Raw genomic sequence first — 27,901 nt, 5'->3', positions numbered from 1 at the left:
AGCCTACCCCCAATAACCTATCACCCCCTTTCTTACCAAGAATCTATCTACTTTTGCCTTAAAAATATTCAAAGGCTCTGCTTCCACAGCCTTTTCAGGAAGATAGTTCCAAAGACTCATGACCCTCAGAGAAAAAAAATTTCATCTTATTTTTAAACAGTGACCCCCAGCTCTAGATTCTCCCACAAGAAGAAATATCCTGTCCACATCCACCCTATCAAGACCCCTCAGGGTTTTATCTGTTTCAATCAAGTTGCCTCTTACTCTTCTAGTTTTTATCTCTGTGTTTAATTCACTGCCACTGCTCTTCAAGAAATGCCTACCTCCTTGAAGAAGTTCTGTTCGTCTCTGCGACAAGATTTCCGTACCTCTCTTTTGCCTTGTTCACCTTCATTGCTTTCCATTTCTCTCCTGGTGCTTGACAAGGTGTTTACTAAAACCCGCTTTCACAGCCATATCTCCTTTCTCAGTGACTGTCTCCGTCTCCGAATCACCCCACGTGGATTTCAAGTGAAATTCCACCCCTCATGTTTTGAACCCACCCAGGATTACAGGTATTTCTGGGACATAAAACGTTTCTCGGACTGCTGTTCCCGTCGCATCCTGAGATCCACACTAAGTGCCATGCGCCGTCATATGAACACACTCGACCTCTCCCTCCAGCAGCACCGCTGTACCCTTTTTCAAAGCTGCGCGTGCCCCCAGTTTCATTTTATTCTTCGTCTCATCCAACGCCTCAACAAGAAACTTTTTCTCTTTCTCTCAAGTGCTAAGGAACGCAAGCTCCAACAACTCATCGACACCAACACCCATCTAGGACCCTCCACCCCTGCCTGTCCCTCCGTCCCCACCCCATCTTCCAATCCCAGCCCCAGCCGTGTATTCACTATACCCCCTGACCTTCCCCTCTCTGATGCTGAACGTTCAGTGCTCAGCAAAGGACTTAGTTTCATACCCCTACACCCTCATCTTAATGAATTTTGGGCTCGGCACAATGCTGAACTCTTCTTCCGCCGTCTTCATCTCCGGGCTCACTTCTTTGGGCAGGAGTCCTCTCCCCTTTCAATGGATCCTTTCACCCACCTCCAATATTCTCCCTCCACCTGGATTCTTACCTTCTCTTGATCTTTTCATTGAGAACTGTCGGTGCGACATTAGCCGTCTCAATTTCTCTGCTCCTCTCACCCATTCTAATCTCTCTCTAGCTGAACTTACTGCACTCCATTCTCTCAGGTCCAACCCTGACATCGTCATCAAACCCGCTGACAAGGGTGGTGCTGTTGTTGTCTGGCGCACTGACCTCTACCTCGCGGAGGCTGAGCGTCAACTCACAGACACTTCCTCCTACCTCTCCCTGGACCATGACCCCACCACTGAACATCAAGCCATTGTTGCCAGGACTGTCACTGACCTCATCTCCTCTGGGGATCTTGCTCCCACAGCTTCCAACCTGATAGTCGCCCAAACTCGGACGGCCCGCTTCTACCTACCCAAAATCCACAAACAGAACTGTCCTGGTAGACCGATTGTGTCAGCTTGCTCCTGCCCCACAGAACTCATTTCTCGTTATCTTGACTCCCTTCTCTCTCCCCTTGTCCAGTCCCTCCCCACCTACATCCGTGATTCCTCTGACACCTTACGTCACATCAACAATTTCCAGTTCCCTGGCCCCAACCGCTTCCTCTTCACCATGGACGTCCAATCCCTCTACACCTCCATCCCCCACCAGAATGGTCTGAGGGCCCTTTGCTTCTTCCTCGAACAGAGGCTTGAACAATCCCCATCCACCACTACTCTCCTCCGTCTGGCTGAACTTGTTCTCAAACTGAACAATTTCTCCTTCAACTCCTCTCACTTCCTCCAAATAAAAGGTGTGGCTATGGGTACCCGCATGGGCCCCAGCTATGCCTGTCTCTTTATGGGGTATGTGGAACATTCCTTGTTCCAGTCCTACTCCGCCCCCCTTCCACAACTCTTTCTCTGGTACATCGATGATTACTTCGGCGCTGCTTCGTGCTCTCGTCAGGACTTGGAAAAATTTATTAATTTTGCTTCCAATCTCCACCCCTCCATCATTTTCACGTGGTCCATCTCTGACACTTCCCTTCCCTTCCTTGACCTCGCTGTCTCAATCTCTGGTGATAGACTGTCCATCAATATCCATTACAAGCCTACCGACTCCCACAGCTACCTTGACTACAGCTCCTCACACTCCGCTTCCTGTAAGGACTCCATCCCATTCCCTCAGTTCCTTCGCCTCCGTCGCATCTGTTCCGATGATGCTACCTTCAAAAACAGTTCCTCTGACATGTCCTCCTTCTTCCTCAACCAAGGTTTTCCACCCACGGTCGTTGGCAGGGCCCTAAACCGTGTCCGGCCCATCTCCCGCACATCCGCCCTCACGCCTTCTCCTCCCTCCCAGAAACATGGTAGGGTCCCCCTTGTCCTCACTTATCACCCCACCAGCCTCCGCATTCAAAGGATCATCCTCCGCCATTTCCGCCAACTCCAGCATGATGCCACTACCCAACACATCTTCCCTTCACTCCCACTGTCGGCATTCCGTAGGGATCATTCCCTCTGGGACACCCTGGTCCACTCCTCCATCACCCCCTACTCCCCAACCCCCACCTATGGCACCACCCCATGCCCACGCAAAAGATGTAACACCTGCCCCTTCACTTCCACTCTCCTCACCATCCAAGGGCCCAAACACTCCTTTCAAGTGAAGCAACATTTCACTTGCATTTCCCCCAACTTAGTCTACTGCATTCATTGCTCCCAATGCGGTCTCCTCTACATTGGAGAGACCAAACGTAAACTGGGGACCGCTTTGCCGAACACCTGTGGTCTGTCCGCAAGAATGACCCAAACCTCCCTGTCGCTTGCCATTTCAACACTCCACCCTGCTCTCTTGCCCACATGTCTGTCCTTGGCTTGCTGCATTGTTCCAGTGAAGCCCAATGCAAACTGGAGGAACAACACCTCATCTTCCGACTAGGCACTTTACAGTCTTCCAGACTGAATATTGAATTCAACAACTTTAGGTCGTGACCTCCCCCCTCCATCCCCACCCCCTTTCTGTTTCTTCCCCTTCCTTTTGTTTTTTTCCAATAAATTACATAGATTTTTCTTTTTCCCACCTATTTCCATTATTTTAAAATATTTTTAAATCTTTTATGCTCCCCCCACCCCCACTAGAGCTATACCTTGAGTGTCCTACCATCCATTCTTAATTAGCACATTCGTTTAGATAATATCACCAACTTCGACACCTATGTGTTCTTTTGTTCTGCTGTCTGTGACATCTTTTGATGATCTGCTTCTATCACTGCTTTTGCCTACAACCACACCACCCCCTCCACTTCTCTCCCCCCCCCCAATCCAACCCCCCCTACCTTAAACCAGCCTATATTTCACCCCTTCCTGGGATTCGCCTAGTTCTGTCGAAGGGTCATGAGGACTCGAAACATCAACTCTTTTCTTCTCCGCCGATGCTGCCAGACCTGCTGAGTTTTTCCAGGTAATTCTGTTTTTGTCTAGCAGATACAAGCCTAGCCTGTCCAACCTTTCCTCATAAGGCAACAAGCCCATTCCAGGTATTAGTCTGGTAAGCCCTTTCTGAACCGCTTCCAAAGCGTTTACATCCTTCCTTAAATAAGGTAAGCAATACTGTACACAATATTCCAGATGTGCTCTGTATAACTGAAGAATAGCCTCCCTACTATTGTATTCAATTCCCCTCGCAATAAATGATAACATTCTATTAGTTCTCCTAATTACTTGCTGTACCTCATACTAGCCTTTTGTGATTCATGCACTAAGACAGCCAGATCCCTCTGCATCTCAGAGCTCCGCAATCTCTCACCATTTAGATAACATGCTTCTCTTTCATTCTTCTTGCTAAAATGGACAATTTCACATTTTCCCACATTATACTCCATTTGCCAGGTCTTTTCTCACTCACTTAACCTATCTATATCTTTTTGTAGCTTCCTTATGTCCTCGTCACAACTTACTTTCCTTCCTATCTCTTCAGCAAATTTGGCAACCATCCCATCCATCCCTTCATCCAAGTCATTTATATAAATTGTTAACAGTTGAGGGCCCATCACTATCCCTGTGGCATACCACTCATTACATCTTGCCAACCTGAAAAAAGACACATTTGTGCCTACTCTCTGATTCCTGTTAGCCAGCCAATCTTCTATTCATGCCAATATGTTACCCCCCTATACCATGAGCTTTTATTTTCCACAATAACCTTTGATTAGGTACTTTATCAAATGCCTTCTGGAAATCCAAGTTCAGTACATCCACCGGTTCCCCTTTATCCACAGCACATGTTACTTCCTCAAAGCACTCCAATAAATTGATTAAACATGAGTTCCCTTTCACAAAACCATGTTGACTCTGATTACCTTGAACTCACCCAAGTGCCCTGCTACAGCTTCTTTAATAACGATGATTATGCTAATGATGCTATACAAAGAAATATTGAGGTCTACATTTTCATAAAACAAGGGCCCAGATCTCCTGTGCTCTTGATGGTTGTACCTGGAGGTAGCCCAGAATATGCACTAGGGTCCCCTCGGAGGTCCCCACACAAGCACTGTATGGGCATTGCCTGGAAAGTTTCAACTATATTTGGGCAATTATCCTGCATCTGGAACCCTTTGAAACTCTGATTCAGAGACTTCAAATGGTTCTGATTCACTTAACTGAATAGTTGCCAAGGAAAAGTTAGAAGGATTAAAACTAATTCTAAATCCTAGGTAACTATACTGCTGACCCCCAAACACCTTCCCCACCCCACTGGGCCCGCCGACTACACCCCCACCTTCCAACTAACATACTAACTACCCTGACCCCACCTGACCATCCCCTGCCCCCTGACATGACCACTGCCTGACTACCCCCACTATTCCCTCAGACTACTCCTTCACCCTCCAACTACACCATACCCCTCAACTACCCCCTGACCCCACCAACCACCCTCCAACTCCTCCCTGACCAACCCCCACATCCTGATCAGCCACCCAAACCAACCCCCTCCACCATCAATACCAACTACCCACCCAACTCATGATTCCCCCACAACCACCTGACTCTTCCTTGACCACTGCCCCACCGACCCATCTTACCCCTTCACCTTACACTATTACCTTCTCTCCATGGCTTGTCAAAGTGGGTGAGACATTTAAGCTTACCCGTATATGACAGCTAGTGCCGTAACAAAAGGGCATGGCTTCACTTCCCCCCGATGTTCCTGCACTACACTGAAGGACACCAGGAGCTTGACTGGAGCATAATATTCAACATACAGTTTCCTTGTTTTATTTAGGTCAGGCCTTGTTATGGTAGATTGCAAACATGTTTCTTGGTGGTGGTGATGGTGGTGGGGTGGGGAAGGGGTGGGGGGTGCGGGGTGCAGCGGCGGGGATACTCCCAGGAATTTCAAAATAAATCCAGCGACACCAAAATGCATAGAAACCCAAGAATGAGAAACTGCCAACAGTTTAAAGGAAGGAGACAATTTTTTACATCTACCCGAATGGGTAAATAAGTTTCTTATTCAAAACACTGAAGCCTGGATTTTCTCCATGAGAGGGACTCTGATCACAGCACTTCCCATTGTCGCAGGGGTGGTTCGTGTTTCATGGAGGCAGCTGGCCACTTAGCTCATCAGCTGCTTCCTCTCAAGTTGGATTATGGTAGCCCAGGAATGTGAAACCCAAAGTGTGCAGAGTAGATAGACCTGATAAGAGCATTTCTTTGGATAGCCAGGAAAACCCTTTGCAGAGGTAAGGTACTGCTTTGTATATGGTCCCAGGACCCTTTTGGGGGAGATCAGGTGCCATTTGATGGAGGTCAAGTGCCCTTTGGAATTTTTATAAGAAGGCATAAATGTACATAAAAAGAGCATTAGCTCATTAACTGTCAAGCTCACTGAACTGTCACCAGACTTGTTAAAATCAACTGTCATGAGGACCTGTCAAAACTATCAAGAGAACCTTTCAAAAGCATGAAGAGGAGGTCAAAAACATCACTCAAAGGGAACTGTCAAGGCATTGAAAGATCCTGTCCTTTAAATCTGTGAAAAATATGTCTGCGGTGTCAAAAAAAAACATTGCTTGCTAGTTCACTCCATCTGTTGACATAAACCTGAGGGCTTCTATTACTGGATTACTGCTGCATGACTGATTTCATCACCGTTCATTATCACAGTGGGGTGCCTGCTATTACACAGGTTGATTGACAGCTACAAGTGGTTATAGTCTCTTTGAAATGGGACTATGAATTCCAATGCTTGTTGTTATAAGGGTTTATGCACTGAATGAAATATTTGTTGTCATAAGGCGTACAGTAGTTGAAGGAATGGAAATGTAGTAAATGGGTTTTTATGAAAGAGAGTGCTTTTTTCCAATACAAAGTCTGCAATAAACACGTGGAACTTTATTTTAACTCAATTCTGCACGGGTTCCGAGGTATGCCCATGGTGGATACTGGGTGAGTTGGCATAGTAGATATAAGGAAAAATGTGGTGGGTGGGGATTGGCACTAAGTTGGCATGGGGGCTATAAAGGGCCATCAGGGGTGGATACAGGGGTGTAAGTTGGCATGGAGGGTATGGAAGGTTATGAGGGTGGGTACGGGGCACGAGGTGGCTTGAGTTGGCATGGATGAGACATGGGGAGTGTATGGTGGGGGTGAGAGAGGAGGGTGAGAGCTGGAGGGATGCTTCATGTTTTATTCTTTTCTTTCAAATTTTGGAGACAGTGCCAGATCCCCAAGGCAGGCTTTCTGCTCAGCCACCTCCACACTCTATACCCTCTTCACTACTTCCAGGGTCGCCAATCCCAACTTCTAAAAGTCTTCTAAAAGACTTTTAAAAGTCATGTTCGCAGAGCTGGGAATTCTCCAGAATCTGCGCACCTGACTCGCAGATGAAAATCCATGCATGATTCTCTCCAATTTCATTGAAATATCAGCCGGGATAATGTGCTCAAGACCTGGAGTGTGCTTGAACCCACAACCTACTGACTCAAATACAAAAGTGTTATTACTAAGCCAAGGCTGACTCCATAAATTTACCTTGTCGATATTACTGGAGATACTCCAAATAAACCGTTCTGGACCTTTATCAAGTGTTATTTTGACAGTGGACCAGCGTGGCTTTGGCATAAGCTACATTAAATGTTCCCTGCAGGAAGCATTTCCTGTAGCCTCACCACATTTCTTTTCCCCACAAGACCATGTCGAACATCAGAAGAAACAAATTCATCATTCAGAGAATCATGGGCATCAAACTACATTGTACTTTGAGGTAAAGCCAACTGGGCCATTGTTCACTGTATTGCCCTACTGATATTTTTCTTTACTGGAATTGTCTCTGTTCAGAGTGTATCAGAGAGGCATTCTCTTTGAGCCATCCTGAGTGCATCTTATGCTCCAACAGAATAAAATTGAAAATATTATATGGTTGCTGTTCTGACTTAAAAATTCAGTGTCTCCACTGATGACTTCCTCACCATCCCCCTCAATTTTCTTTCCATTCTTTCTCAAACAATTGCTTACCAGCTGATGCCTCATCTAACAAAAGAAAATTAGACTCTTCTGCAGACTATGTTACAACTTTTTAATCCTACAACTCGAATAAATACAAATCAAAGTGAAAAACTTCCAATGTTGCAAGCCAAGTCTCTCTCACAGATCCGCGTGGACCACTCAACGGACTCTTGATGCAAAGAAGCTGCTGAACAGAAAGTTGCCCCACACTTCCCTTGTTTCAAGTTTTCCACCAAATCTTCAGAAGGCTCGATCACAACAAGCAATCTATTTCCAAGCCTCTACTGATGCTTCCCTAGAAAAGACTGGTAAAATTTGCCTCCTTGCTTCCTTGTGGACAGAGGCCTACTCTTACTGTGCTTACCCACAAAAGCATGGCCTGGATTGGGTTTGTTTATTCTGGAGTGGTGCATTTATTGTTCTTACCTGCAACCCAAGCTCCAGAGCCACGTTGAGAAGCGTAATGTCTGGTGGAATGTCAGCCGGTGTCGCTATTTTAAATGCATCCTGGGCCAGTTTAAATATGAGGGAGGAGGAGTGAATGTTCTTCCGAATAGCTTCTAGGACAGTCCGCAACCGCAGCATATCCCCTGAAAATAGTCAAAATAAGTTAATTGGGCCCTATGGACTCACCAGTTTGGAGCTCCCACATCAGCCTGAGAGTAACAATGTCAGTGCCGTTATTCTTAGGTCACATGAAAAGAGAACAAACAACATGATGATATTGTACCAAGAAACTTTCGAAGACATATTTCTATTACATCATGCTATAACTCCCCGTAAAGTGATCTCTCAACTTTGCCCATGTTTTCAGGCAGCACAGTGAGGCAAATGCCAGACACTTCAGCACTAGCAGGATGGACAATGTTGAATCTGAGAACAAGCCATCTGCTCGAGGGCATTTTCTAGTCCTTGGTTATAAAATTCAGCTGGCAGATTCTTGCTGGTTATCTATATAGACTGAAAGTTCTAAGGAAAGTGGGACGGAATTTTAATCAGTAATATTTACAAAAACACTTCCAAAGAATGAGTAATGTTCACTTTTTAAGTAATTAAATTTACACCATGAGTATTAATGGCATTTATAGACAAACTGGCTGCAGGATTGATTGTGTTCAACAGTGCAAGCCAATTGAAACCACACAATTAAAATGCCATTACTGTTGAATTTGTATTTTAATGACTGCTTGATACATCCTAAAGTTGGTAGAGTCAAGGGACTATAGTCTGGTGACATCAACCAAGGGGAGACCATGCAAACTTCATTTAACTTTGATGACAGGCTAGATGGTCTCTTTACATATTGATTGGGAGATGATTTTGATTTAAGAATTCATATGTGCAAACGAAGGAGGAAGAGTAGATCACTCGGCCCCTTGAGCCTGCTCCGCCATTCTATAAGACCATGGCTGATCTGACTGTAACCTCAGCTCCACATTCCTGCCTACCACTGATAACCTTTCACCCCTTTGTTAATTAAGAATCTATTTGGCTCTGCCTTTAAAATATTCAAAGACTCTGTTTCCACCACCTTTTTGAGTTAGAGAGTTCCAAATACTCTCAATCCTCAGAGAAAAAAATTTTCATCTCTGTCTTAAATGAGTTACCACTTATTTTTAAACAGTGACCTCTAGTTCTAGATTCACCCACAAGAGGAAACATCCTCTCCACATCCACCCTGTCAAGACCCCTCAGGATCTTAAAGGTTTCAATTAAGTCATCTCTTACTCTTTTAAATTTTAGTGGCTATAAGCCTAACCTGTCCAACCTTTCTTCATAAGACAACCCACCCATTCCTGGTATTTGTCTAGTAAATCTTCTCTGAGCTGCTTCTAACGCATTTATATCTTTCTTTAAATAAGGAGACCAGTACTGTACACAATACTCCAGATGTGACCTGACCAATGCCCTGCACAACTGAAGCATAACGTCCATACTTTTGTAATCAATTCCCCTCACAATAAATGATAACATTCTATTAGCTTTCTTAATTGCCTGCTGTACCTGCATACTAACCCCTTTTGTACACTAGGATACCCAGAACCCTCTGAATCTCAGAACTCTGCAATCTCTCACCATTTAGATAATAAGCTTTTTTTATTCTTGTTGCCAAAATGAACAATTTCACATTTGCCCACATTATACTCCATTTGCCAGATCTTTGCCCACTCACTTAATCTATCTATGTCACATTGTAGCCTCCTTTTGTCCTCTTCACAAATTACTTTCCTACCTATATTTGTGTTGTCAGACATTAGCAACCATTACTTCGGTCCCTTCATCCAAGTCATGTATATAAATTGTAAAAAGTTGAGACCTTAGCACTGATCCCTGTGTCACACCCTGTCAACCATTTATGTCATTAACACTTCCTGGTAGCTAGCCAATCTTCTATCCATGCCAATATGTTACCCCTTATACCATGAGCTTTTATTTTCTGTGATAACCTTTGATGCGACACTTTATCAAATGCCTTCTGAAAATCTAAGTACAGTACATCAACAACACGTGACTCCAAAGAACTCCAATAAATTGGTTAAACATGATTTTCATTTTACAAAACTATGTTGATTCTGCCTGATTGCCTTGAATTTTTTTTTAAGTGCCCTGCTTTAACATCTTTAATAATAGCTTCTAACATTTTTGCTATGACCAGATGTTAGGCTAACTAGCCTATAGTTTCCTGCTTTTTGTCTCCCTTTTTGAACAAAGAAGTTATATTTGCTTTTTTCCAATCTAATGGAACCTTCCCTAAATCTAGGGAATTTTGGAAAATTAAAAATTGTTCATGCCACTAAAATTCCACTCCATAATATAAGAGACTGGATCTGTCCACTACCACCCTCCGTGCAAGTGTGAATATATGAAAAAGATAAGACAAAAAAGGTCCAGCTGTTCCACTGAGCCTGGACCATTCAGTCATGTTGCTGCTGACTGACCCTCAGTACGCCCACCTATTAGCAGCTATGTAATTGCCTCGGAGAGACGAAAAAAAAGAGAAAATAAATCCGAGTTCCATTCAGGAGTTCTGGAAAATTCCTCTTTGATCCTGATCATGTTGCAATATGAACTGTCATTCTGTATATTTCAATAGACCAGAAAGAATTTTAGTAATATATCGCTAAAAAACCACACAGATCAGATTGAGTGCATCATGCTGCTATAGAATGAGTACAATTGAAAATAAAATAATTTTTCCAAACATACTAACTGGTTTTCCCTATATGTTTATCAGCACGCTAACTGTAAATAAATATACTTCTTGATTACTATCATGAGAATTATGTAATTTACTGTTCTGATCTCCTAATTTAGAATACAGTGGGCATCTTTGGTACTATCAGCCCAAAAATGAGCAACATTTTGTTCTTATGTTTTTTTATGGAATAGTATCCACCCAAATTAAGCCCAATCATATGGCATTTGTTTTTGTTTCACTGAGAGACTCTTCACTCCCAAAAAGGTATATTATTATCTTTTCTCTCCCAGTGCCACACAACATTCCCCAACTAAATGTATGCAGTTGACTTGCTCACATCCAACCACAGTCAACAATCAATCTCGAGGAGATGGGGGACAGCAAATCAGTGCAACTTCCACCCTCTACCTTGTAGAAATGTTCCGTGCTTCCTCTTGGTGCTTTCTCCACCATGGCATAGGTTAGAAATATGGCTGTATACCTTTACCTTATTGCTATATAGCACAGCACATTCAGTAAGTAATATGGAGATTAAAAGTTCCTTTTTGTTTGCAATAAGACTAACCTTTTGCAGCTGTTAACATCGTGGAGGCCAGCTCACATTGTTGAGACTCAAGGTGTCCTAGAGTAAACCACCGGGGATATCGACTGGGTACAACTGAAACAATGTGGTGAGGGTGGGAGACATCGCCTGCATGTGATGTCGACTCCAGAACAGGCAATCTACAAAAATAAGGACAGCTGTAATATATCAGAGGTGATATGTAGAGAATAGTTATTAATGGTGCACAGGCCTACTGGATAGCCCAAAATGTATAAATTATATCTTGCATCATTTAATTGGTCATAGTCTGACAGAAAACAGTGCTGTTTAAACTGCCGTATGTCCAGGTTTTAATGTTCTGCAAATTCAATATTTTCCCCATTACATTTGTCTAAGTATCAGGATGCATATAACAATATACAACCAGAAGACATTAACCAATCTGTCTGTTCTACAGAGACTGGGGCTGAGGTTGGGATTGGAAGGGAACATATTTTCCCTGCATCTACCCTGGTTCCCTGGTGTAAAGCCAGATTGCTGGTGAGGAAAGTTAGGCATGGAGCTGTTATCAAGCTTGGACCAAGGCTGCTCTATGCCCTAACTTTAGCCCAGTGTCAATTGGCTGCTGTTCCAAGTGAAGATATCTTTTTTCCCATTAAATATATCTTAGGCTGAAAAAAATGTATCTTGTGCAAATGGTACACTGTCTTTGCTTTTATGAAAATTATCACCAGCCTGAGACAAAATTCCTAACAGCAGTGACAAAGAATGACAAAGAGATCCAGAGTCAAAGCCTAACAACGGACTCTCTGCCTGCCCCAGGAAATAACTGTCCTTCCATTGCAGAAGGAAACTGAAAATAAAGGACAGGAACATTCTCTCCTACATCACTCTGATGCTTGCCCTTGTCCTGCACCTTTTGTAGACAAACCCAGGTTCATCGCTTAAGAGAAGCCCCAGGCCAAATAAAGAGGTTACAGATCCAATATAACGGATGCTTGGGAATTAAGCATTCTCCAGGTGCTACAGAGATTAACGTTAGGACTCTTTTATCCCTTCCAGTTTTAAGAGGGTATAACCAGAAACTAGCAAATGAGCAAGGCTATTCCAGTGGCAGAAGGTAATGTCATGCTTTAATTTTAGTCACTCTTCCTATGAGGGTAGATCTTTTGGCCTCTGCTTGCAACCTTCCCTCACCCTTATTCAATCACACATAACTAATGTCTAGACTCTCGCCGTATGGAAGACAAAAAGTACAAACTTATGCCCTTCCACCATTCCAGTGCTCCCAGTGCCACATTCACATTCTTGCAGGATGTTACTTTTCGATCAGAAGCTCTAGATTGCCAAGCCAGTGGTGGCCACCATGACTACACAAATCACCTTTCGCCCATCCCTGTCTACTTTTAGTTACCTTCAAAAAACATGGAGATCTGCACAGATCCAGTACTTTTGTATTCAGTAGTATGATAAATGATTAGAGGAGCTGCTCACATATTTTAATGTAGCATTAAAGCACACAATAATCAGAACAGTGTAAGCGTCCAATACCAGAATTTAATATTCCAATTAAATTACAAACCTCATTGCTCTTAAAGCTAGTTTGTATGCAAGGTCAGCATCGTGGGGCAGTAAAGCTGAAAAAAGATACTTTGCAAAAGTATGCATTGGCACGCTTTCCCGGTGAATCACTTCGCCCAGGCCGCTGAAAGGACCTCCTGTTAATGATCAGAATTGTTGTCAGCTCAGATGAGAGAAGAGTGTCCTGATGAATTTGTACATAAATAATTTTACATGCAAGGTGACATTTTTATGTATTAGGCTTCAGTTTTCATATATTTGTTCCTGCAGATTTTATGCTAATTTTTTTTCAATTTAATATAGTTTATCTTGAAATATAAGAAGAACGGTAGCCAGCAAGAAAGAGCAACTCCGTCAAACATCAGATGAGAGGCACCCTCTACATGGTCATACACCTACACCCAGCCGCCTAAAGTCAAGGAAGAGCTCCGTGAACAGTGTTGTTTCATTACAATCAACCCCATTTGAAGCCCTTGTGGAAAGACTGGCTCGCAAGTCTTGAACCACCCCCAGCGATGGAAATTCTACTGGATGAAAGTCTTCCCCCAGGAACTAATTGCAACTGGGCAACCTGGAAGTGCCTTAACAGACTGGTGTAGGTCATTCAAATGTGTCACTAAGCAAATGGGGGTATATAACCAGCCCAACAACTTGTAAATGTGGAACTGAACCACAGACTATGCAACATCTCCTGCAATGCCTATCGCTAGAGGAACCCTGCACCATTGCAGATCTTGCAGAATTCAACAAGAAACAAAAATGTGTCCAGTTCTGGCTGGGCCACATATAGACTGTCCGTGGACACGATAAAAAAAAATCTTGAAATTGAAGAGCAATTGTTGGGAAACTTGACAATGAGCATCAATCTTTTTTTCTAAAGAAAAAGAAATACTTCAGCTTCCCTCTCCACAACTTTTAAAGTTTTTGTAGATCAGTCTTATTGCAAACTGAGATTGATGGATTAAACTTGGTGGGAGTTCTCCCAATATTCCACCATAACTTTGATGGAAGACGCACAGTGATCTTGGAGAAATAATATAATTATTACCATTTCTTTAGGGTTTGCGCAGATCTTCTGCTGTGATACTGCAGTACTGGAAAAATCACTGCAGAACTTAAAGTGTTTTGTTACTGAAGGCATTTCCACTGATCCTCAAGTTTTCTTCATCTGTTCCTTAAATTAATTTTGTAACAGAAATAAGTGCAATTGCAGGAGCTGATTGCATATCCCTGCACCAATTTAATATTGCAGAAGGTTTATGAAAACATAGTTTTCTGATTATAACAAAATGAAATACCTTCCAAGTCACCATCAAGTCCAAGTCAGGCCTGATATTATCAAATAAATAACAGCGTAAATATACCAACAATTAACTTGACCATACTATCAGTAGAATATGCTTTTATCTTAGAATTTGCTCAAGCCCCTGAAACATATAATTAGCTGCAGACCCCAAAGAAAACAAAACTTTGTGTCATATCTCCCTAACCTTTGAAATTAACAAAGTCAAACTACACTGCCTGAATCTAGCCTTAATTCTCAAATTACTGCTTCCAGAACTGAAAGGGTACCCTTCTAATGCACAACACCATCCATCCTAATGCATCTTCCTGGAGAAACTGTGGATGCTCCTTTGCTTTCTTTCAAAAGATTTGATTGGAAATATGAGTTTACCTTCTAGTAAGATAACAGACTGCTTACGGAGGACCTGTACAAGCATTTCATCTAATTCAAGCTCCTGCAGTTTGAAGATTATTTGCTCCTCATTGCGGCAGACCTTGTCTTGTGCGTAGAGGCCCTCAGGCATTACTCTTTGCTGACCCATGCCCATCAGCGCTACCTCCATAGCAAGGGTAAGGTAGGACTCGTTGCTATCTAGGTACCCAGACACAGCCACATGTTGGTAGGTAGCAGGCTTCAGATCACTGCTAGTATCTAATGGGAATAAAACAGATATTAGTCTAAATAAATCCAAGACAAAATGTCAACATCTGTTCCATAAATGAATTCTGGAACATTTTAAAATCCTAGGTATTTGTCTTGGTTTGTTAAAGCAAAATTGGAGAATAATGCACTATTATCTTTATAAACTTGCAGTTTCAGCATTCCCATATACACTCTTATGGTTTAATAAAATACTAAAGGGGCGGTGTCCCCCACGAGCCAATACCCTGTGAAAGATTTCCTCACATCAGAATCTAGGATTAAAAAAAGGAATTCCATTTTAATGAAATGAAATTTCCATTAAGTACTGCAATTAAAAATCATGTGGGACCCAGGGTAAAGTATTTTTAAACAAACAACATTGCTGTAAGTTGTTCATTTGTATGTCAAAATGTGCAGGTTTTAATTTAATTTTACAGCTCCAATGAGGTACACAGCTACACCCTGGCTGGGTTGTACATCCCTTATTCTCCAGCAGTATTCTCACTCAGATGTACCAATGCCCAGTTCCATATTTGTTTAACAGATTTCTCCTTTACATGACATTAAAAAACAGTCCAGGGATGATTGCAGCGAACCTGGTGGTTTGGGACCACACACATTACACTCACCCTCAATTATCTATTGCTAGTAGTGCACCGAAAACCAAAATCACACGGTAGGGGTGAGGGGGATATTTCAATAATGAAAAACATCCCTATTCTAAACTTGTCTGTCTGACTCTTCTTCCTTTTTCCACACTTCTCACCACTATGTATTTAGTTTCAGAGAGGAAAAATGTACAGTGACTATGGATATAATTGGGAACACTCAATCTGAGAACAGCACATATGGCTCAAGGAAATGAAAGCACCCAAGATCAGAACCATAGAACTAGTCTCCGTCAATTAAAGAAAAGGAATAACAGCTTTCAAAAGCTACTCTATCTAGTAGCAATCCTAGAAGTTGAAGGAGATGACACCAATGAAACAAACAAGTGCAAATAACAAACAGAGGACCCTCTCTTACCTGCTGTGTCCATACAACTCTCATCCTCTAGTCGGCAAGCTTCAGTCAGTGTGACGAAGAGACATCCAATTGGATCCAAAGGATGACCCACCCACCCTTCCAAATTTGTAATTGTAGTTACTCCTCTGTGTAATAATTCTGAAAAGAAATAATCCAACAAAAAAAATCAATAGTGTATAATATGCTCCAGAGGGCCTATTAAAAATTCTTTGCATTCACTAACAAATCAGAGATATTTTCTAACTGAATTCCAGTCCTATACATCCACAGTATATTTCTTTTTCCAACAGACTTTGTCATCCCCTTTAATTTTGCTCCTTGGAGTTTATTTTCCACTAACATCTTCCTTCAACAGAGGTGAAGAAAAAAGGCAGCTGTATTCTACCATGACCAATTCCTTTCTGTGATCATGAGGAAATATTCAATTGGAACAAGCCCAATTCCTCTCTCCAAATAAGATTTAATGGCTTATTTCCAAGTCTTTCTCAATTAGGGGGCTCGTGAAGAATGATGAGTTACTTCAAGTTTATGTAACTCCAATTTGTAAACTCTTTTCAGCATGGGAGTTAAGTGTTCCCAGGCATAAAAGATACCTACTGACCTTTTACTGAACACCCATGTTGTGCAACTGTAAATGCCTTTGCGGCCCACTAGTTACAAAATGAGTGGAAAAACACCCAACAAGAGTAGGCTACCTATGTATCCCGGTTACAAGATGCAAAGTTTCTCTTGATATGGCCCACATTTATTATATGTTCACAGGAAGTACGTGGACGTCCTTGACTATGAGAAGTTGTTGGATCCTTCTGATGGTTCTCCTATTAATGTTTTATATCTGGGAATTTGCTTTTATAATAAGTTGGCTCCCATTGTACAGTACAAACTACAATCATTTCCCATGCACTGCTGCCAAAATAATTGACTTATGCTATTATTTTGCTAACTTTTTTTCTGATTTTAACCAACATAATTGTTGTTCTTAACCTAGTCTTGCTTAAAAGCAAAATCTTAAAAAGTTAGCAAACAAAACATATTTAGAATTCAAGCTACTGTAGTTGTAGTATTTCTGCCTGAATGTATAATCTAGGTAATGCACGATACAACAATCAGACAAGATAGACTTTACTTTTACACTTGTTCCACCAGCTGATCAAGAAGCGAAACCAATTGGGTTAGAATAGACCCATGTGAATACATAAAAAACATAATACCTGTTGGAAGGGGCTTGGTCCTTCCACAATAAAGATTGAAATAAGGCATGTCGCTTCTTGAAATAGATTCAAGTGATACTGTGATTTGAAAACGTAATTTTTTCCACAATAGAATAAGTCAACATTTTAAAGCTGCAAAGCATCCAACTCTTAAAAAGTCTGATTGAAAGTATTGCTTAGTAATGCAGCGTCTATAGCTTTGCCCATGGAAAGTAAAGTCAGAGAGTTACCCACTGAGTTCATTGGTGATGTAGGTATAATTATGGGGATCTGCAGTTTATGAAACTAATGGTGGGATTGTGCAGCTGTAGTTGTGATTGCAGATAAGAAATTGTGGTGCCCAAATCCTTGCGCACCCGCCATTAATTAAAGGCCTCATTAAGGCCCTTACCTTGCCAATCGTCAACGATTTTGAGGGGCCCAGTGGTGGGATGAGGTTTGATAACGGTTTTAAAAACGTTTAATAAAGTTTTTGTTTATTTCATTAACATAGAACCATAGAACACTACAGCACAGAAAAACATTCAGCCCTTCTAGTCTGTGCCGAAATATTATTCCGCTAGTCCCATTGACCTGCACCCAGTCCATAACCCTCCAGACCTCTCCCATCCATGTAACTATCCAATTTATTCTTAAAACTTAACAATGAGCCCGCATTTACCACGTCAGATGGCAGCTCGTTCCACACTCTCACAACTCCCTGAGTGAAGAAGTTCCCCCTAATGTTCCCCCTAAACCTTTCCCCTTTCACCCTAAAGCCATGTCCTCTCGTGTTTATCTCTCCTAATCTAAGTGGAAAGAGCCTACTCGCATTTACTCTGTCTATACCCCTCATAATTTTGTAAACTTCTATCAAATCTCCCCTCATTCTTCTACGCTCCAAGGAATAAAGTCCTAACCTGTTTAATCTTTCCCTGTAACTCAACTCCTGAAGACCCGGCAACATCCTAGTAAATCTTCTCTGCACTCTTTCAATCTTACTGATATCCTTCCTGTAGTTAGGTGACCAGAACTGCACACAATACTCCAAAGTTGGCCTCACCAATGTCTTATACAACCTCACCATAACATCCCAATTCCTATACTCAATACTTTGATTTATGAAGGCCAGTAAGCCAAAAGCTTTCTTTACAACCCTGTCTACCTTTGACGCCATTTTCAGGGAATTATATATCTGAACTCCCAGATCCCTTTGTTCCTCCGCACTCCTCAGTGCCCTACCATTTGCTGTGTATGTCCTACCTTGGTTTGTCCTTCCAAAATGCAACACCTCACACTTTTCGGCATTAAATTCCATCTGCCATTTTCTGGCCCATTTTTCCAGTTGGTCCAGATCTGCAAGCTTTGAAAGCCTTCCTCGCTGTCCACAGCGCCTCCAATCTTAGTGTCATCAACAAACTTGCTGATCCAATTTACCACATTATCATCCAGATCATTGATATAGACAACAAACAACAATGGTCCCAGCACAGATCCCTGAAGCACACCACTAGTCACAGGCCTCCAGTCTGAGAAGCAATCATCCTCTACCACTCTCTGTCTTCTCCCACACAGCCAATTTCGAATCCAGTTTACAACCTCTCCATGGATACCAAGTGTCGGAACCTTCTGAACTAACCTCCCATGTGGCACCTTGTCAAAGTCTTTACTAAAGTCCATGCAGACAACATCCACAGCCTTTCCTTCATCTACTTTCTTAGCAACCTCCTCGAAAAACTCTACAAGGTTCGTTAAACACGACCTACCATGTACAAAGCCATGCTGACTATCCTTAATCAGCCCTTGGCTGTCCAAATAATTGTATATCCGGTCTCTCAGAACACCTTCCAATAATTTACCTACTACTGACGTCAGGCTCACTGGCCTGTAATTACCTGGTTTACTTTTGGAGCCTTTTTTAAACAACGGAACAACATGAGCTACCCTCCAATCCTCCGGCATCTCACCCGTGGCTAAAGACGTTTTAAATATTTCTGCCAGGGCCCCTGCAATTTCTACACTAGTCTCTCTCAAGGTCCGTGGGAATATCATGTCAGGCCCGGGGGATTTATCTACCTTTATTCGCTGTAAGGCAGCAAGAACTTCCTCCTCTTTAATCTCTATATGTTCCATGACACTACTGCTTGTTTCCCTTCCTTCCCTATACACTATGCCAGTTTCCTGAGTAAATACTGATGCAAAAAAACTGTTTAAGATCTCCCCCATTTTGTGAGGCTCCACACATAGATGACCACTCTGATCTTCAAGGGGACCAATTGTGTCCCTTACTATCCTTTTACTCTTAATATACTTGTAAAACCCTTCGGGTTTACCTTCACATTATCTGCCAAAGCAACCTCATGTTTTTGCCTTCCTGATTTCCTTCTTTAGTATTTTATTACATTTTCGACAATCTACAAGTACCTCATTTGCTCCTTGTTGCCTATACCTGCTATACACCTCTCTCTTCTTCTTAACTAGATTGTCAATATCCCTTGAAAACCAAGGTTCCCTTTGCCTGTTAACTTTGCCTTTAATCCTGACAGGAACATGCAAACTCTGCACACTCAAAATTTTGCCTTTGAATGCCTTCCACTTACTGAACACATCCTTGCCAGAAAACTTATCCCAATCCACTCTCCCTAGATCCTTTCTCTTTTCCACAAAATTGGCCTTTCTCCAATTTAGAATCTCAACTCGATGACCAGACCTATCCTTATCCATAATTAACTTAAAACTAATGACATTGTGGTCACTGGACCCAAAATGTTCGCCTAAACATACTTCTGTCACTTGACCTGTCTGGTTCCCTAATAGGAGATCAAGTATTGCATCCTCTTTCGTTCGTACCTCTATATATTGATTTAGAAAACTTTCCTGAAAACATTTGACAAACTCCAAGCCATTCAGCCCTTTTACAGTATGAGAGTCCCAGTCAATATGTGGAAAGTTAAAATCTCCTACTATCACAAATTTCTGTTTCTTACATCGGTCTGCTATCTCTCTACAGATTTGCTCCTCCAATTCTCCTTGACTATTGGGCGGTCTATAATACAACCCTATTAGTGTGGTCACACCTTTCCCATTCCTCAGCTCCACCCATATGGCCTCTGTAGACGAGCCCTCCGGGCTGTCCTGTCTACGCACAGCTGTGATATTTTCCCTGACTAGTAATGCCCCTCCTCCCCCTTTCATCCCTCCCCCTCTATCACATCTGAAACAACAGAATCCCGGAACATTGAGCTGCCAGTCCTGCCCCTCCTGCAACCAAGTCTCAATAATAGCAATAATGTTGTAATCCCACATGCCAATTCACTCCCTAAGCTTATCTATCTTTCCGACAATACTCCTTGCATTGAAATAGATGCACCTGAGAACATTTCTATCATGTACAAACCTTTGATTTCTGTCTATACATGCATTCCTTGCTTGACCTTTATCCTCCTCCACCTCACTATCTGCTCTAACACTCTGCTTCCCCTCCCTCTGCAAATCTAGTTTAAAACCCCTGGAGCAGCACTAGCAAACCTACCCGCAAGGATGTTAGTCCCCCTCCAGTTCAGCTGCAAACCGTCCCGTCGGAACAGGTCCCACCTTCCCTGAAACAGAGCCCAATTGTCCAGAAACATGAAGCCCTCCCTCCTGCACCATCTCCTTAGCCATGTATTTAGCTGCATTATCTTCCTATTTCTAGCCTCACTAGCACGTGGCATGGATAGCATTCCTGAGATCACAACCCTGGAGGTCCTGTCCTTCAACTTTGCACCTAACTCCCTAAACTCTCTTTGCAGGACCTCCTCCGCCTTCCTATCCATGTCATTGGTCCTTACATGGACCACGACATCTGGCTGCTCACCCTCCCTCCTGAAAATACTGAGAACTCGATCCGAGATATCGCGGACCTTGGCACCAGGGAGGCAACAGACCATCCCGGATTCTCGATCTCTCCCACAGAACCTCTTATCTGTCCCCCTAACTATCGAATCCCCTATCACTACTGCTCTCCTCTTTTCCCTCCTTCCTTTCTGAGCTGAGGGTCCAGTCTCGGTGCCAGAGACGTGACCACTACAACTTGTCCCTGATAGGTCATCCCCACCAACAGTATCCAAAACGGATACCTATTGTTGATATTTTCACATGAGGGGGACATATTAATGAATTTTTAAATTGTTTTTTTTATATTTGCCAGCCTTTCAGCGATCTCCCAGTGCACTCTGACAGTTGGGGACACAGGAAGCGCATAGCGCTTCCCATCAGGCAGCCTGCTGGGTGGGCCTTAATTGGCCTGCCCACTTAAAATGGCTGTGGGGCTCGTTTTGGTGGCAGCGATCGGCTGCCCACCTGCTGAGAGCCGGTGGGGCCCGCCCACCCATCAAGGTAAAATTCTGCCCAGTGTGTTTATTTTTCCCAAAGTTACTGGTAAAATTGGTACTATGAGAGATTTGTATTATTAGAGAGGTAAAGTCCAAAGACATAGTGGAACATTGGGAATTTACATTCAAAGGGGAAAAAATGGTTAAAGGAGAGAAGGCTGTGTGCAAGGAAAGGCATTCTAAGATTTAAAACATATGAAAAGCCTCCAGCATCTACGCCTCAAGCTGCTGTCTACAAAGAACTGAAGTTAAGAAAACTCACTTTGAATTGGATTATTCAGGGTATCATGTTTCTTTGCCAGTGTCTTTTAAAATCTATGTGCCTTACCGTTGCCTTAACGAAAATGTAACTGGGAATTAGATTAATTAGGGGGATTAGAAGTTATCATAGTAGTAATTTGTAGATCTATGTGTGTACTTAAAATCATTTCTTCTATTACTAAAGGTTTAATTTAGTTTTGTAAGAAACCTATAATACTTGGTGGTCTTATTATCACTGAATTCATGGCACGCGTCTTGAAATTTATACAAATTGAAAAACAGTTGTGGCATTTGTTTCAAGTTTCCCTTTGGGATTTGAGCAGCTCAGCATTTACCATTGGCTGTGTCATAACACAATGTCAATGGGATGATTGTTTTTTTTTTGTTCACTCATGGGATGTGGCTGGGATAACATTTATTGCCTATCGCTAATTGCCCTTGTGAAGCTGGTGCTGAGGTGCCTTCTTGAACCATTGCATTCCATGTGGTGTAGGTGCACCCACAGTGCTGTTAGGGAGGGAATTCCAGTATTTTGACCCAGCGAGAGCGTAGGAATGATGATACATTTCCAAGTCAGGATGATGAGTGGCTTGGAGGGGAACTTCCAGGTGGTGGTGTTCCCATGGGTAGAATTTTATAAACTTCATCGCGGTGGGGGCAGGACCATATGGTGAGCCATTCGAAAGCCCACTGACTTTGGCAGAACCATAAAATCCCGCAGGCATAAAATTCTGCCCCATGTGTCTCCTGCCCTTGTCCTTCTAAATGGTAGAGGTCATTGGATTGGAAGGTGCTGTCAAACAGCTTAGGTGAGTTCCTGCAATGCATCTTGTAGATGGTACACACTGCTGCCACTGCACGTCAGTGGTGAAGGGAGTAAATGTGGATGTGGTGCCAATCAAGTGGGCTGCTTTGTCCTGGATGATGTCAAGCTTCTTGAGTGTTGTGGGAGCTGCACTCATCCAGGGAAGTGGAGAGTGTTCCATCACACTCCTGACTTGTGCCTTGCAGATGGCAGACAGGCTTTGGGGAGTCATGTGGTGAGTTACTCGTGGCAGGATTCCTAGCTCTGACTTGCTCTTGTAGCCACAGTACTTAGGTGGCTAGACCAGTTCATTTTCTGGTCAATGGTAACCCCCAGGGTGTTGATAGTGGGGGATTCAGTATTGGTAATGCCATTGAATGTCAAGGGGCAACAGTTAGATTCTCTCTTGTTGGAGATGGTCAGTGCCTGGCACTTGTGTAGTGCAAATGTTACTTGCCACTTGTCAGTCGAAGCCTGGACATTGGACTGCTTCAGTATCTGAGGAGTCACGAGTGGGGCTGAACATTGCCCAATCATCAGCGAACTTCCCCACTTCTGACCTTATGATAGAAGGAAGGTCATTGATGAAGCAGCTGAAGATGGCTGGCCCTAGGTCACTACACTGAGGAACTCCTGCAGTGATGTCATGGAACTGAAATGATTGACCTCTATCAACCACAACTATCTTCCTTTGTGCTAGGTATGACTCCATCCAGCAGATTTTTCCCCCTGATTCCCATTAACACCAGTTTTGCCCGGTTGATGCCACACTCTGTCAAATGCTGCCTTGATGTCAAGGGCAGTCAATCTCACCTCACCATTGGAGTTCAGCTATTTTGTCCATGCTTGAACCAAGCCTGCAATGAGGTCAGAGATTGTCCACAATAAACTGAGTAGATCTGCTAATGGGTAAAATGACAGAACAGTGGAGGTGTTCAAAAAAGAATGTAATGTGATGCAGAAGCAGGTATACCCAAGTGGGCAAGAACTCTAATTGCCAACAAAGTCTATGGATGTTTAAAGAGGTAAGGGACAAAATAAAACTAAAAGAAAAAGCACATAAAATGCAAAAAAAAGCAACGATTCCAGTGAATAAGAGCCAAACAGAGAACAGAAAAGGATGACAAAATATACTAAGAGCTATAAAAAAGGATTATGAAAAGAAACTTACACTGGATCTCAAAATCAACACAAAACCAAAAATTACAATTATGTTAAGAAAAGGACGGTGGTTAAAAGCAATGTGGGCCTCTTAAAATCTAACAATGGTGAGAAATATATATATATACACACACACATATATAAAAAATATGGAAGCAGTAATTACTTTAAGTAATTACTTTGCATCAGTATCTGCAGTAGAGGAAGAGGATAATATGTTGGACACCCCTGGTAAACTAATATTGAATCACTGACGGGGACTCACCAACTTAACATAAGCAAATTAACAGTAATTAAGAAAATAAAGGTACTAAAGAGTGACAATACCCCAAGATCAGATGGCTTTCATTAAAGGGCTTTAAAGGTAGTAGGTAAGAACATTGCAGTAAATTGATGCCCCAACTATAATCTTCCAAAGTTCTCTTGATTCAGGAACCGTTCCTTTGGATTGTAAAATTGTACATATCACTCTGTTATTTAAGAAAGGTGAGAGAAGAAAACCATGGAATTACAGACTGGTTGGCTTAACATCTGTCATCAGGAAATTACTAGAGTCTATAATTAAGGATGGAGTGACTGGGCACCTTAAAAATTTTTAGCTGATCAGAGAGAGTCCGCATAGATTTGTTAAGTGTAGCCTGATGAGCCTGTTGAATTTTTTGAAGAGGTGGCTAAGGTGGTGGACAGGGAGGTGTCTATGGATGTTATTACTTGGACTTTCAGAAGACATTTAGTTAAGAATCTGTTAGTTAAAGCTGATGGAATTGAGGAAACTTATTAGTTACAAGATTGGCAGAGTGACAGGGATAATAGGCTGGTGCTCTAATTGCCATGATGTGACTAGTAGTGTCCCGCAGGGTGCCTTAACATTTCACTGTATTTATCAATGAATTAGATGATGGGATAGAAAGTCAGATATCCAAGTTTGCTGATGACGCAAAGAAAGATGGCATTGTAAACAGTATGGACGGAAAATTACATAGAGATGTTAATAGATTAAGTTGAATGGGAAAAACTGTAGCAAACAGATTTAAATATAGGCAAGGGTAAGGTCACGCACTTTGGAGCTAAAAATGATAGATCAGAGTATTTTCTAAGTGGTAGAAATTTAGAAACAGCGGAGGTCCAAAGAAACTTAGGAGTTTATGTAGGTAGATTAAAATGTCATGTACAGGTATAAATAAAAAATTAAAAAGGCTAATAGAATGCTGGCCTTTATATGTAGAGAGCTAGACATCAAGAGGTTAGAAGTCGTGCTGCAACTATACAAAACCCTGGTTATACCAAACCGAAAATACAGTTCAGTTCTGATCATTACACCTTAGTATGGATATATTTCCCTTGGAGCTAGTGCAGCATAGATTTACTAAAATGATATCTGGACTCCAAGCATTAACTTACAAGGAGCAATTACACAAACTAGTATTGTACTCCTTAGAATTAGGGTTAATTTGATCAAAGTTTTCAAGATATTAAGGGGAATTAATAGGTAGAAAGAGAGAAGCTATTTCTGCTGGTTGGAGAATCTAGGATGAGGATAGCATGGTCTAAAAATTAGAACCAGATCTTTCAGGGGTTAAGTCAAGAAACATTTCTAACACAAAGGATGGTAAAACTTTTGAACACTCTTCCACAAATGGCAGCTAATGCTGGGTCAAATATTAATATTAAATCTGAGATTGATAGGTTTCTGTTAACCAAAGATATTAAGGGATACGGGGCAAATACAGGTATATGGAGTTAGGTCACATATCAGCCATGATCGCACCGAATGGTGGAAAAGGCTTGAGGAACTATTCCTGTTCCTATATTCCAAGGAGTTTGCAACTTACATAGAATATGTAATATATTACAAGCATGCCTTTGAAATGAATCTGCAGCCATAGAAGGAGAGTTTGAAAAGGTGTAGAGACATTAGCAGGAATGTATGAAGATTGGCTCTGCAGGAGAACAGACTGATTAGCAGTATCAAAGGCAGCAGTTAGCTCTGCATCCATCTAGATGGGGCTAAGGATGGTTGAGAGGAGAATACTACTAATGCTTCTCCTCTGCATTGCCAAACACCAACAAATTTTCAGGTTACACAGTGCAAAGTACACATAAAAAAAACTTGTCAAAATTCTGAAATGCTAATGAATACTCAAATTTTCGAATGCAAAAGTTAAAGCTTCCTCAACAAGACCCTTCCAAAAAGAAGCTCGACAACTACACATGAAGGGGACTTTCCTGACTCATTGCCATCACTATGAACTTAACTTAAATCTCCAGGCTGGTGGATTCTACCTTATTTTTCCCCACTCAGCTCCAAATTCCAATATAGAACAGAAAATTCTAGAAACTCTCAGCGGGTCAGCCAATATCTGTGGAGAACACAGAAAAGTCGAAAATTTAGATGTGGCACTCGACTAAGAGTAAAACCCACAACCAAAATTTTAGCTCATCTGCTCTCTCCACAGATGCTGGCTGACCAGCTGAGAGTTTTTTGCATTTTTTTGTTTTAGTTTGAGATTTCCAGCATCCATGGCTCTTTTGCTTTTTGTTCCATATACAGCAAGTCACTTACACATGAAATCTGTCTTATAAGTAACTGCTTTCTGAAACGTTTCACAAGACTCACCTTTCTTTTGATGTTTATAGATTTCTAGCTGCCGTTGCTGCTGTAGACGGAGCGTATTGATTATTGCAACAGCTAACCGGAGAGCTTCTTTAGGATAACCATGGGAACGTAGGGCGTCCACCCTGGCACAGGCAGTGGGAACATGTTCTATGAGTATCAGAACAGTTTGGAGAGGAATTAGTATTAGGGCATTTTTGTGAGGGAGGAGGAATTAAGAGCAAGGAAAAGACTTTAAAAGCAAAGTAAATTTTACACGTTACCTAACCACAGAGGCTGCCCATGTGTGTTGAAAAGGAGGCTCTCACTCTCTCTCTGGTAAGAGGGTGACGCATAAAAATCGCTGCTAATAATACGCTGAAGATGACTATCCTGCCAGTGTAGATCACAAGCCTCCATTGCACGTGTGAAAACTGTCCGCCGTGGCCTAGCTAAAGACTCTGTTAGGAGAAAATATTGTAGGAGAAAGTTACTATATGCAGCTTACAAGGAGTACTGTCTAAAACGACAGCAGCAGCTTGAAACCTCCTTCTGTATCACTGGCCAGCAGAATGCCATAATTTGTGTCAATAATTGTTCAATATCCTAGTTTTGAATTACATGTGTACTCAAATATGTTACACAAGAACATAAGAAACAGGAGCACAAGTAAGCTATTTGGCCCATTGAGGCTCTTTGCCATTCAAGAAGATCATGGCTGATCTGATCTTGGCCTCAGGTTCACTTTGCTCCCTGTAACCCTTAACTCACCTATAGTTCAAAAATCTCTCTCAGACTTGAAAATATTCAATGTCTCAGCCTTGAATATATTCAATGACCTAATCTCCAGAGGTGCCTATGAAAGAGAATTTCAATGATTCATGAACCTCAGCAAAGAAATCCCACTTTATGTGCGTCTTAAATGGCCAACCCCTTATACTGAAACTATTGCCCTTAGTTCCAGATTCCACCACTGGGGACAACATTCACTATCTACACTGTCAACCTCCCTCAGGATTTTACACTTCAATAAAATCACCTCTCACTCTTCTAAATTCTGATGAGTATACACCCAACCTTTCCTCACAACTCCTTTATCCCAGGAATCAACTTGGTGAACCTTCTCTGAACTGCCTCCAATGCAAGTATATCCCTCCTTAAAAAATAAAGACCAAATTTGTCCTATATAGTTGTAGCAAGACTTCCCTACTTTTATACTTCATTCTCCTTGCAATAAAGGCCAAAATTCCACTTTCCTTCTTAATTACTTGCTGTGTTTGCATGCTAACTTTGTGTTTCATGTATGAGGATACCCAGATTTCTGTGTTCCACAACATTTTCTTGTCTCTATTTAAATTATGTTTTTCTTTTCTATTCTTTCTACCAAAGTGGACAGCTTCACATTTTTCCTCACATTATACTTCATCTACCAAATTTTTGCTACTCGCTTAATCTATCTATATCCCTTTACTGAACCTTTGGCCTGGATTTATGTTCGCAAATCAGGTGTGCAGTGCTCAGAGAATTCCGAGCTCCACGAACCCAACTTTTAAAAATGGCTGGCCACATTTCTGATTTTCAGTCCAGGAGTAGGCAACCCCAGAAGTATTGAGCAGGATGTGGGTGCAAAGGAGGGCTGGGTGGAAGGAAAGAAAACACAAAACATCGCTCC

The 27,901-nt window shown here is 42.1% G+C and overlaps 1 protein-coding gene across 5 annotated transcripts in view; it reads right to left on the bottom strand.

Annotated features, from left to right (window-relative positions):
• zswim5 (zinc finger, SWIM-type containing 5) overlaps positions 1 to 27,901 on the bottom strand; it is a 252,422-nt gene that overhangs the window by 3,190 nt on the left and 221,331 nt on the right. For all 5 annotated transcript variants that reach the window (XM_041207622.1, XM_041207623.1, XM_041207626.1 and 2 more), the window contains 7 exons: positions 26,514 to 26,690; positions 26,254 to 26,400; positions 15,847 to 15,984; positions 14,569 to 14,829; positions 12,895 to 13,030; positions 11,334 to 11,491; positions 7,996 to 8,159 (listed from right to left, as the gene is read on the bottom strand). In XM_041207622.1, the coding sequence (XP_041063556.1) occupies positions 7,996 to 8,159; positions 11,334 to 11,491; positions 12,895 to 13,030; positions 14,569 to 14,829; positions 15,847 to 15,984; positions 26,254 to 26,400; positions 26,514 to 26,690 (1,181 nt within the window). The remainder of the gene's footprint in view (positions 1 to 7,995; positions 8,160 to 11,333; positions 11,492 to 12,894; positions 13,031 to 14,568; positions 14,830 to 15,846; positions 15,985 to 26,253; positions 26,401 to 26,513; positions 26,691 to 27,901) is intronic.

Source organism: Carcharodon carcharias, chromosome 16, assembly GCF_017639515.1.
Source record: "Carcharodon carcharias isolate sCarCar2 chromosome 16, sCarCar2.pri, whole genome shotgun sequence".
Lineage (NCBI taxonomy): Eukaryota > Metazoa > Chordata > Chondrichthyes > Lamniformes > Lamnidae > Carcharodon > Carcharodon carcharias.
This window is presented reverse-complemented; position numbering and strand designations above follow the sequence as displayed.